Source organism: Eptesicus fuscus, chromosome 3 (genome assembly GCF_027574615.1).
Source record: "Eptesicus fuscus isolate TK198812 chromosome 3, DD_ASM_mEF_20220401, whole genome shotgun sequence".
NCBI lineage: Eukaryota > Metazoa > Chordata > Mammalia > Chiroptera > Vespertilionidae > Eptesicus > Eptesicus fuscus.
Window position 1 is genome coordinate 66,194,321 of NC_072475.1, and position 12,986 is coordinate 66,207,306.

The 12,986-nt window shown below is 43.4% G+C and overlaps 1 protein-coding gene across 1 annotated transcript in view; it reads left to right on the forward strand.

Annotated features, from left to right (window-relative positions):
- Positions 1-941: 941 nt before the first annotated feature.
- Positions 942-12,986, forward strand: part of CFAP44 (cilia and flagella associated protein 44) — a 108,666-nt gene continuing 96,621 nt past the window's right edge. Inside the window, exons 1-5 of the mRNA XM_008146602.3 lie at positions 942-972; positions 2,236-2,340; positions 6,488-6,637; positions 7,123-7,282; positions 9,469-9,631. Coding sequence (XP_008144824.2) covers positions 2,241-2,340; positions 6,488-6,637; positions 7,123-7,282; positions 9,469-9,631 — 573 coding nt within the window. The 5' untranslated portion in view covers positions 942-972; positions 2,236-2,240. The remainder of the gene's footprint in view (positions 973-2,235; positions 2,341-6,487; positions 6,638-7,122; positions 7,283-9,468; positions 9,632-12,986) is intronic.

The following is a 12,986-nucleotide window of genomic DNA, read 5'->3' on the forward strand; positions in this document are numbered from 1 at the left end:
ACTATATTTAAAGAGAATTGTCAATTTCCACTTCTTAGATTGTAAATATTTAAGGTCAGGGGCTATTCATTTCTCATCTTTGTATCCTTTCCATACCTAGTATAATACCATCTATAATAATAAAAGCGTAATAAGCTAATTAGACCGGACATTCTTCCAGATGTCCTTCCTTCCAGACGAAGCCGTGGTGGGCAGGGGCTGAGGCAGAGGCAGCTGCGGCGGTGGAAGGGGGCCAAGGCCCTTGCACGAATTATGTGCATCAGGCCTCTAGTTTGTATATAAATATGCTCAGTTTGGGGAATTGAATTGATTTAAATTATGAAGAACCTTGAAAGCAAGGAAGAAAACAGCATTTAGGCATGTTTGTAGCTATCTGAACAAGTTTACCTAAGTACAAGATAATTTGTAACCAAGCTGCAATAACTGACATTGCCTTGCAATGCCAATTATTTTTAAAATTTATTATCATTAATTATTTTGAAATCAGTGACATATAAACACAGAAAGCAAGCGTGTGTAGCCAAACTTGAAGAAATAAGAAACATACTGGATGATAGAATTTGGAGTTTAAATGATCTTGCTACTTAAAAATTTTCTGTCATTCGATTTTTATATACTTTGGGCATATATTCTGCAATCCAGTGAGAGAAAATAAGGAAGGAAGGAGAGAACAACAACCAAAAAGAGAAAAGAAAAAACCTCTCTTTCTCTCTTTAAAAGGTAAAACATCATCTTGATAACCCAGAAAAATGGCTCCAAGGTATTAAACACAAATTTAATGAAATGAGTATCATCTTGGACATATCTTTCTTGATAATCGTTTATAGTAAAAACATTTGGGCAATATGCTATTGTCCCCCAAATCAAGAGACAGCATCATTGTGATGTCACTGCAAGAAAACATCTGGAATGAACCCTAATGTCCAGATGAAGGGAGGTGGCAGCCATACTGCACTCCCCACTGATCAGGCGGTATATATCACATCTGCTTTAGGCATACTAGTCTTTCTTTAGTGACCAGGAAGGTATAATAATGCACAAGTTCAGTTAATTCTCATAGCAGCCTTATAAGTTAGTTTTTTCTTCATTCCCATTTTACAGTTGAGAAATTGATGTAAAGTTTAATTAGCTAGTTATGTGGCAGAACTGGGATTCAAACTCGAATCTAACAATAAGTATGATCCAAAGAGAACTACCATTCTATTCTGCTCGCCAGCCATGCTGAAGACTGTTGAGGAAACGGGATGGATCGTGTGGAAAAGTGAAGGACTTAGTAGGGAGGTGTAGAAGGTGTTTTCACACGAAGACCTGCATTAGAGAGAAGACAGAGACAACAACCAGTTGGGTCACCCATCGCCTTAAAATCCTTCTCTGGCTTTCCATGAGCTTAGAAGTTCCCAATTCCTTAGCAAAGCTTAGAGACAGTTTCATGATCTGCCACCTGCCTCCTCTTCAGTGTCCCTTTCACTGTCCTCCTCTGGCCAATAGACTACTCTCTGCCTTTCACAGACACAGCCCTCTCTCTGAAGTTCCCTCTGCCTAATATACTCCTTTGCACTCTAAGCATGGCCAACTCCTACTCATCGCCTGGGTCGCAAGCACCTCTTCCTTAATCCCTAGACATGGCTTAATCTTCTTGCTATATAATATGTCCACAACACCCCATTCTCTCCTTTTTGTAGCATTCATTACATTTCAATGTTTTTTAAAATATCCATCTTTCTAAACAAGCTCCACAAAGTTAGGGGTCATTCTCTTTAATTCAATACGATAATTCAGTGTCTAACGCAAGACTTGACACATGGTAGGTGCCCCTCAACAAATATTTTTAAACTGAAATTGATTAGTAACACTGGGGTAACTCTATGATGGGAAGAGGAAGAGGGGGATATGAACTACAGGAAGATGGCAGAGGGCTCATTTGAATGGTGGAACATTTAGGGACAAGATGGACTCGGGGGGTGTTTCCCTGCGGACCTTTGGAAACCAGAGGGCACCACGATGAGAAGTTTGCCTGGAGAAAGGGAGTATCGGCCTCTGTTTGCTGTTCTGCAGGGGTTTCTGAAGGTGGCGTGCCCTCCTGCTGGTGAAGTGTTCTAGGACGCCACGCAGACAGACAATTGTCATCAACACACTTGGTGTTTGGTGCTGGTGGAATTTGTTAGGGGGGGAATCTGCTAATGGTTTCTGTTTTACAGCTTTATCCCTTTCCCTGTCTCACTGTTGCACTTACAGAGAAAATGAAGGAGCCAGATGATCAAAATACTGAGGTGGGGAGATCAGAGAGGTCAAAGAGCAGTGGAAGTCAGTCTCGGGGGTCCTCGCAAACTTTATCAAAATGTAAGTAAAGGTTATACATTCACTTGGTGTTTGATTATTAAATTTAGCTAAAATAATTTTTAAAGGGTACGTACCTAAGTTTATGCAACAGAAATGGTTTACTTGTTGAACTCCCTAAACTCTCAATCCTCCAAGAGCAGAGCCTGTGTTTTAATCCTTCTATTGCCAACTCCTGGCACATAGACAACTCCGTGCCGATAATGACCTGTCTGCACCCCCCATCTTGTTCCCTCCTGTGAGGTCTACGTCTTAAATGGACTTTTCTAATCCAGTGTGGGGGGGAGGGGGGACGAGAGCTGGACTTTAGTTTTGAGTCCTGGGTCTACCACTTAGAGATGCTTGATCTTGGGTAAATTTTAAAACCTCAATTTTCTCACCCATTAGCATGATAATTGAGCTATTTCAGAATTAAATTGGGTAACACGTGGAAGGATATTATAGGCTGAAAATAGAAGGGAAAGAGAGGAATTTTGTAATGGGATTTTTAAAAGATGGCTGGCTCTTTCTGACTAGCCCCATGATGTTAGGTATCTTAGAATCTTAACATTTTTAATTGTAATCCTAAGTATAGTTTCAGAAATTAATTTTTACTATTCACCTAGAAGAAATATGTTCCTGGGGAAATCAACTCATTTGCAAAATTTACATTAAATTATTTCAGCCTGAGATATATCTCATAGATTCATGATATCTCCATACCATGTTTAATTTTAGATGTTTATCTCCTCTTGCTTGGATCCATTTCCACTGCAGTCTTCCTGCTCAAGTCCCCTCCATACCACCACTAGAGTTATCTTTCTAGAAAATTAGATTATTTCATTCTCCTCAAAAATTTTAGTTTGCTTCTCTCTTGTTTTTTATTTTGCACTTTTCTCCACTCCCTACATTTCTGAGACAGGATTATCTGCATTTTGGTTCCCAGTCCTTTGCAGCATTTTTCTGGGTGGCTGGATTGAAGGATAATGAGCCTTTGTCTAGCACTGCCTCAGCATCTCCCTTTCCTATGTGAGGCCCTCTAGAGGCAGGCCTTCCTTACTTATCAAGTGTGACCTGGCCCTGTGCGCAGCTCATAGAACAGTTACACATCCTGGGTTTCAGGATCCCAAACGATAATGTGAAAGAATTTGCTGGCACCCTGGCACCTTCTACCTTGGTGATGTTAGAAGAGGTCTCTGTCCTGATTCAGCTACATGCCTTATAGCTGGTCCTCCATCCCTGCCCGGGGGACCTTGTCTTGTTCTCAGTCTTGCTGAAATATCTGAGCAACTTCTTACCCTTTAGAATTCTCCTACAGAGTGAATTTCCTGGTTTTCCACCTAAGCATAGATTAAAGTGGACCCTTCTCCAGACTCAACAATGGGTTTGTGTTATAACTGAGTCCTATTAAGACATTTAAGTAAAATGTATCAATTAAACCATCCAGCATTTCTTCTAAGGGTTAAGGACTGTTAGTTACTAAGACATTGATTTCTGATTCTTATTAAAGGACTGAATTTTTGCTGGCCTCATATAGTAAACTAGAGGCCCGGTGCATGAAAATTCATGCACTGGAGCGGGGAGTGTCCCTCAGCCCGGCCTGCCCACTCTCACAGTCCAGGAGCCCTCAGGGGCGATCAGGGGAAGGCGACGCCCCCATCACACCTCTGCTGCTGCCACTGCCGGTAGCGCAAGCCTCGGCCAGCCCTGATTACCTGAACCTCGGGCGGCCCTGGGCGGCTGGGCAGCTGATATCTGAGGCTTTCCTGCACCTCGGGCCAGCCCTGGGTGACTGGGGGGCTGAGGGGACTGGGGGACTCTGGAGGCAGGAGCGTGGAGGGGACTGGGAGCCACCATCTTGTGGCTGTGGGCGCCGCCATCTTTGTGAGGGTGTGAGGGTCAATTAGCATATTCCCTCTTTATTAGATAGGATTGGGAAGTATTTTGATCTCTTCTATTTTCAGAAATATTTTGTGCAGAGTTGATATTATTCCTTTCTTAAATGTTTGGTAGAATTTACCAGTGAAGTATCTGGGCCTATACTATTTTTAGTGGGAAAATACTAAACTATGAATTCAATGTCTGTAATAAATAGAGGATTACCTATTTCTTTAGTAAGTTTTATAAGTTTGTATCTTTTATAGAATTTATACATTTCTTCTAAATTGTAAACTTTGTTGGCATTATTTAAACTTTGTTAGGATTTATTTTTATTCCTAATATTGGAGATTTGTATTGCTTCTTTTTTATTTCTTGATTGGTCTAGAGGCCTGGTGCACGGATTCGTGCACTGGTGGGGGTCCCTCGGCCTGTCCTGTGGGGATCTGGCTGAAACCAGCTCTCGGACATCCCAAGGGGTCCCAGATAGCCAGAGGGCGGTTCTCGAGTGACACACCCTGGAATCCGGCTCCCTTCTCTCTGGTTCCTAAATCACAGCAGCTCAGCAGCTCCTGTGTTGAGCATCTGTCCCCTGGTGGTCAGTGCACGTCATAGCTACTGTTGGCCGGTAGAACCTTCTGAGGGTTGCTTAGGCTTTTATATTTCTTGATTGGTCTAGATAGGAGTTTATCTATTTTGTTGATATTTTCAAAGAATAAGATTTGTGCTTTGCTAATTTTCTTTATGGTTTGGCTTTTTATTTCATTGATTCTTATGCACATTTTTATTATTTCTACTATTTCCTTCATTCTATTCTTTTTTTTTTCTTTTCTTTTTCTAGTTTCTTAGAATAGAACTTTAGGTCACTAATTCTTGACTTTTTTTCTTTTCTTATATGTACTGAAAGCTATACACTTCCCTTTTAGCACTGCCCTAGCTGCATCCCACAAATTTTGATGTTATATTTTAATTACTATTTAGTTTGAAGTAGTTTTTATTTTTTTGCTGATTTCTCCTTGGTCCATAAATTATTTTTAAGTATGCTATTTAATTTCCAAATATTTGTAGGTTTTTGAGATAACTTATTTTTAATATACTTCTGTTATAATCAGAAAATGCACATATTCTGTGTTATTTTAATCCTTTTAAATCTATTGAAACTTATGTCCCAGCAAGTGGTCTGTCTTGGTGAATAGCCCATGTACACTTGAATGTGTACCTTATATTGGTAGGTGTAGTATTTTATAAATATCAGGTTAGCATGTTTCATAGTGTTGTTCAGATCATATATGTCTTTACTGAGTTGTTGACTAGTTTTTCTGTCAATTGATAAAAGACATGTATGTAGCCCTGGCCAGTGTTGCTCGTTGGGTCAGCACATCATTCTATATACCAAAAGGTGGTGGGTTCAATTCCTGGCCAGGGTACATACCCAGGTTGTGGATTCAATCCCCATTTAGAGTGTGCGGGAGGCAGTTGATCAGTCTGTCTCTCTCACATTGATGTCTCCCTCTCTCTCTCTCTTCCTTCCTCTCTAAAATAAATATAGAAACAAAAAAGACATTATGTATTATAATATTAACTAAGTAAACTGTGAAAAGTTGAGGATATCTACACTAATAAAAGAGAAAGATGCAAATTGACCATACCTCCATGATGCCCACTAGCCAATCAGGAGTGAGTATGCAAATTAACCCAACAAAGATGGTGGGTTAATTTGCATATGCAGGCACGGAGCGAAGACTGAAGACTGAAGACTGAAGGCTCTGCCAAGCCTGAAGGCTGAAGGCTTGGCTCCGCTGAAGGCTGAAGACTTCGCTCTGCTGTGGCCTGGGTCCCGGGTGCCAGAGGAAAACCAGTGCCAGCAGCCAGGGGAAGGAAGGCCTATTGCACGAATCTTTGTGCAACGGGCCTCTAGTATATAATAATTTCTGAAACAACTATATATTAATAAACAACTACATATTAATAATATACTGGCAAAAAAGAATTGAATTAATGATAGCACATTAGCCAATCTTTTTAAAAACATCTTTTATTTCTTACAAGTATGCTGTTAGGGGAAATAGACTGGAAATGAAGTGAAAATGGAGATTAACTCACAGGAAAGGCTTTTTTTTTGTGTGTGTAAAGTTACAAGAATGACCAAATAAAATGATTTTTCTAGAAAGTTTTGAGTATTAAAATTTATTAACTTTAGAGCACAAATAAATTGGAAGTAGTAGCCACTTTGAAAATAAGAAAATGTTTAATTCAAAATTTATAAATTATTAAAACAAATTATTTTTAATAGCTACTACAAAAGAAGATAAACTCTTAGAAGATACAGACGAAACATTGACTGAAGGCGGAGAATCATATTTAGAGGATGAGGAATCAGAAGAGGAAGATTGGGAAGGAAGTTCCAGTTCCTTTCAAGATTATTACAAGGAAACCACTGGAGGTATTATTAGTTTTGTATCAGTAATTGCCACTGTTTTAAAGATAAATTGCCCAAACTGAACAGTCATACTAGTAAATCCATAGAAAGAAAAATCTGCAGGATGTGTAAGGGTGGCCAAAGGAAAAGCATGGGACATATACAGTACGGTGGGTTAGTAGCTCTGGGGCTGTCTTCTCCATTTCTGAGGCTCACAGAGAGCGCTCCCATCCTGTGTTCTGGAGCGCGGGATGGTCTAAGCAGTGCTCTACCCTAGATCCATGAGAGTAACTCTCCCTTGGAACCGATTGGGAGTTGCTCTTTGAGACCACAGAATCATGAGCCAAGCTCAGCTTTTGCCCGATGCACACAGGCATGCCGGTTCTTCCTCCCATGTTCTCTGGTGGGTGGCAGCCTATGTTCGGGCCAGTAGTGGTACTTACTGCTAGAGTATTGTGGGCTAGGTTTCACCAAACACTCTTCTTAGTTATAATATTTTAATTTTTTAGACTCTCGGTCTATGGAAACCTCTGGCTCAGCTGCAGAAGAGGCAGAGGAGGAAGTTAAGAAGAAAATATCAGAGAGCTTCTTTTACGATTATATGGAGATGGTTTCCATGCCTTTTGTGACTCCGGATTCGGACATACCACTGGAACTTATCATACTTGTGTATCCACTCCAGTTACATATGTATACTTGGCATTTCAGCTTCTTAGGTCAGGGGTTGGCAAACTACAGCCCCATGAACCAAATCTGGCCTCCCACCTGTTTTCCTAAATAAAGTTTTATCGGAACATAGCCACATTCATTCATTTACATTTTGTCTATGGCTGCCATCACACTGTAAGGGCAGAATTAAATAGTTACAGGAGAGCCCATCTGGCCCACAAAGCCTAAAGTATTTACTACCTGGCCCTTTAAGGAAAAGTTTGCCAACCCCTATCTTAGGTACCTCTAAGAAGCTTGGCCCTTAGAAACTTAGAAATGCATGATCTTAATTTAAACTAAGCTTTTGTTTGATACCAAGTAACCATAAGGAGATATGATGCTTTACCAGCTTCCTTCCGTGAGACATGGTGTGCAGGGGAGCAGAAAGCCTCTCACCCCTTTCACCTCCTTGGCCGATAGTTACTGCCCCTGGTCTCCTGTCTGCCCTGCTCCTGCTGCCGCTCCCACGTGCTGATGGCGCTGGCCCCACTCACACCCGCTGACAACAGTGGGTGTGAGCAGCAGCTGCTGCCCCAATTGCCCCTCTGGAGCAGGGGGAGGTGGAGAAGCCCTCAGGGGTGATCAAGGCCGGCAGCCGCTGCTCACACCCACTGATGGTGCCCAGTGATTGGGACCAGCGCCAGGCGCGGGCAGCAGGTGCAAGTGGCAGCTCTGTCACCGGTTGTAGGTGTGAGCAGGGCTCTGGCACTGGCAGCAGGTGTGAGCAGGGCCAGCACTGGCAGCAGGTGTGAGCGTCCGGTGGGACCACAGTACACGCAGGAGCAAAGAATTTTCAGTACACCAGAGGCTCGCCCTGATGACAGCGACTGGTGCTCTGCCTTGGTCTGGCGCTCCGCTCACCTGCTCCACCATCCCATCACTTCTGATGCCTGCCATGTTCTGCACGCACCCCCTGTTGGTGAGCAAATGTCAGAGTGACTGATTGTTTGGTTGTTCGGTTGTTTGGTTGTTCTGCTGTTAGGTCTATTTGCATATTAGGGTTTTATATATATAAATAGAAGATGGGTTTTCCAAGAAGACAACCCTGAAAAAGTGGGACACAAAAGAACAAGTTTTAATTGGTCTGGGGCATAACAAACGGTGAAGAAATGTAAGGGTGGGGATGACTGACAAGGGGGTTTAGTGTTTACCATCACTTTATGGTGCTAGGTTTGCAAGGTGGATAGTTAGGAGATGGTTTCCTGGGAGGTCCTTGGCCAGCCTTCAAATGGGCAGTGGTTATGCCCACATGGATGGCCTCGACCAGTGGTCGGCAAACTTATTAGTCAACAGAGCCAAATATCAACAGTACAACGATTGAAATTTCTTTTGAGAGCCAAATTTTTTAAACTTAAACTTCTTCTAACGCCGCTTCTTCAAAATAGACTCACCCAGGCTGTGGTATTTTGTGGAAGAGCCACACTCAAGGGGCCAAAGAGCCGCATGTGGCTCGTGAGCCGCAGTTTGCTGACTATGGGCCTAGACCACTGACGGGCCTCTCATGAAAGATGTGCTTACAGAGGTAGGGTGGTGTACCTCCTGACTCAGTTTGGCTTTTTACATAGAGATACAACATGTTGTTATAGTTTCTAACTCTGTTTCCATCCCAGATGTAACCAAAACGAATTTCACCTTGAATCTCATAACCTGGAGTTCTCTCTCTTGAGTGCTTGTTGTTTGTGATTTTTGGTGTTGATTTTTTTTGTGTTGTTGTTGTTTTGTCTTTGGATAAGTTACTGACGAAAGTTATGCTCTCAGCTTTCTTCTAGCCTATGTTTGTAAATGGGATGGCATGTGAGAGTCCTGGGGAACTTTTCCCGGTCATATTCTGATAACTTTCTAGACCTATAATCATGTGCAGAGGGGCTTGGGCTTATGCACTTTGACAAGCTTCTCATGAATTCCCTGAGATATTTAAAATGTTATCCAAATCAGAGTTTGAGGATTTTTTCACCTAATTTAAGAACAAAATTGCATTAGGAATAAATAAATAAAAATTCCGAGTTTCAGAGTGAAATTCAACTACATCAACCGCAAATCTTTACCCAAGAACATGAATTTTAAAAATATATTTATTTCATGTCACTTTCCTTGTCTCTAGGATGGTTATATCGTGTTACTTCTTTTCCTTAGCAGTTTCTCTTCAGACATTCCTTTGGCTATGACTGCAAAAAGCGGGCCAACCTACAGCTGCTGGACAGCCATACCATCATGTACATCGCCGGGAACCAGCTGATCATTCTGAATTTGAAAACCAAGGAACAGATGTACCTGCGAAGTATTGGTGGTACAGGAATTGGTGTCATTGGGGTATGCCTTCAGTAACTTGGGGAAAAAATCCATCTTCTTTGATTGATTGCTCCGTGGACCAGCCAGGGAGGTGCCAACACCACGCGCAGCTTTGTGGGGTCCCGTGAGATGCACAGCAGTCTTTATTCCAAGGCATTCTCGACTCAGTGACTCCAGCCACAGCCTTCACGGATGGCATCTCCGTGCAATATTGCAATGTTTCATTCGTAATATTATCATCCCACTTTTCAGATAAGGAATCTGGGGCTTACGGAGGTTAAGTGACTTCCCCATGATCACGCAGGTCTTTTCACACTGAACGCTCTGTTGCTATTCTGCAAAAATAGTGGAATGCATAACACAAATGATAATTCAAATAACAAATAAGAGATAAATGCCAGATAGATGCAAGTTATCTAATTGAACACTTGGAGATGAAGTATAGATATACATTCAGTACTTTCCAGCCGATGACAAGAGGACGTGTGTGTGATTGGGAGCCTGTCTCTTCCTTCTGCTCGGCTGTCTGTCCCCATCAGTCATTGTCTTTCTTGTAGCATCAGCCGCTCTTCCTTAGGCTCCTCATCCTCAGCATCAGAGCGTTCCAAACCCACCAGTTCTCATTTTAAAGGGCCCCTCTCTTACCACGCAGTCTCTTTACCCACTTTTGTTTTGATCCTTCCTTTGAAGCCAAGCTTCAGCTGTCTCCTCTGCCCTCCCCTCACGGAAGCTGCCTTTACTGGCGTGAGCGCCGGCTCTCTGGGGGGCGAATCTGGAGAACACCTTTTGAACTAGATCTTACGTGACCTCTTCATGGCAGTTGGCCCCTGGATGAAACGTGTCCCTTGGCTGTTTTCTACTCCGTGCTCCTTAGAAGCAGGTGTTCGTAGATCTGCTCTTATCAGTAACACAGCTTGAGGGGCGCTCCTCGGTGTCTTTGGCCTCTTGCGAGGGGCATCTGTTCAGATTATGCTGTGTGAGACAGCGAGGGGAGGGAGGAGGAACCGGGTTTGGGGCTCATACAGCAGTAGTTCTTTATGAGAGCGTTTCTAGAAAGATCGTGATCCAAACACAAGTCTGCCCTGCCCTTGCCCTGCCTGCCGGGGGTGAGTAGACCGGATGGAACTGGCAGGTGCAGCGCCCACTTCACAGCACCTGCAGAGGCAGAGGGCTCCCAGCAGGAGGCTGAGACTGGGCCAAGCTAGCAGGGGGTAGACCAGACCTAGTAGGACATTGAGATTACAAGTGGAAGTGAGTGTGGAGCTTTAGAAGATTCTCTTTAAAAAAAATTTTTTTTTAAATTACCATTGATGTACAATATCATATTAATTTCAGGTGTACAAGCCTGTGATTAGACATTTATATACCTTACAAAGTGATCACCCTGATAAACCTAGTACCCATCTGACACCATACATAGTTATTACAATATTATTGACTATGCTAGAGGCCTGGTGCATGAAATTTGTGCACTGAGAGGAGGGTGTCCCTCAGCCCAGCCTGCACCCTCTCCAATCTGGGACCCCTTGGGAGATGTCTGACAGTCGGACATCCCTCTCACAATCCAGGACTACTGGCTCCCAACTGCTTGCCTGCCTGCCTGATCACGCCCTGATCACTCCCCTGCCAGCCTGATCAATGCCTAACTGCTCCCCTGCCAGCCCGATTGCCCCCAACTACCCTCCCCTGCTGGCCCGATCGTGACCAACTGCCCTCCCCTGCTGGCCTGGTAGCCCCCAACTTCCCTCCCCTGCCGGCCTGATCTTGCCCCCAACTGCCCTCCTCTGCCGGCCTGATCACCCTTAACTGCCTCTGCCTTGGCCCCCACCACCATGGCTTTGTTCGGAAGGAAGTCATATGTCTGGAAGATGGCTGGTCGACCCAGTCTAATTAGCATATTACCCTTTTATTAGTATATTATATAGGATTCTCTGTGCTATACTTTATATCCCTGTGACTGTTGTATAACTACCAATCTGTACTTCTAAATCCCTTCACCTTTTTCACCCACCCCTCTCCCATTGGCAACCGTTGTGAGGATTCTTTTTATTTTTTTTTTATTTTTATTTTTTATTTTTTATTTTTAATATATTTTATTGATTTTTCACAGAGAGGAAGGGAGAGGGACAGAGAGCTAGAAACATCGATGAGAGAGAAACATCGACCAGCTGCCTCCCACACACCCCCCACCAGGGATGCGCCCGCAACCAAGGCACATGCCCTTGACTGGAATCGAACCCGGGACCCTCGAGTCCGCAGGCTGACGCTCCATCCACTGAGCCAAACCGGTTTCGGCAGTTGTGAGGATTCTTGATCTGAGGAGTGAAGCTGGGTGTTGGCAGTGGGAATGAAGAAGGTAAGGAAAGCCGGAGGCCCACAGATAGAACTTAGATTGGCCATGGAAACAGGATACAGTGAGATAGAAGCATGAAAGATAATCTCACATTTGTTTCTGACTTGATCATGTACCTATACATAGCATGTGTACAAGATAAAGTCCCTGTCCTCAGGGGATTTGTTATAAGACTAATTAGTAAATTCAGCAAGAATCTCTATATACAAAAGCCTAAGCAGCCATTAGGACCAAACAACTGGAACGACTGGTTGACCAGTCGCTATGACATGCACTGACCACCAGGGAACAGGTGTTCAACGCAGGAGATGCCCCCTGGTGGTCAGTGCGCTTCCACAGCCAACCTCCTGCGGCCCCTCCCCTGGCCGGCTAGGCCCCCCCACCCCAGGCCAAGGGACCCCACCCATGCACGAATTTGTGCACCAAGCCTCTAGTTTATTATATAACATTCATTGTCCAACACTACTCAGAACATGCAGGGATTTAAATGAAGAAGGGTTCATGACCTCTATGAATTCAAAGAATTTAAAATCCATCTAAAGAGATAAAACAATATTAAAAAGCAAATCACCAAAAATTAGATGTATACAAGTACATGATATTGTGGCACCAGCTGTGTGCAAATATTGAAGGGCCCAGATGTGAGGGTCTTGGGTTCTATGGAGGGAGTCAGTCAGAGGCCGTCCTGAGGTATCATGAGCCCTGAATCCACACCATCTACAGAATACTGAGCAACATCTAACGATCACTTATATTTCTATCACTTTTTGGCCCACAATAGTTTTGAAATTTTCATCTTTCTGTTTTGTTATCCAATAATTTGGTCGGAGGTCAGCCGTTAGAGGATAGTGTGATCAAGAATGCTCTAATTGTAATCCTCACCTCCTGGACTCGAGCAGCTGTGTTCCCAGGGGTGTTTTCTGAGTGTGCTGGACAGAGCAGGAGCCTGGCCCCCACTGCCCAGGTCAACTTCATTAAAAAAAGTTTTTATCTTTATTGTTGAAAGTACTACAGATGTCCCCT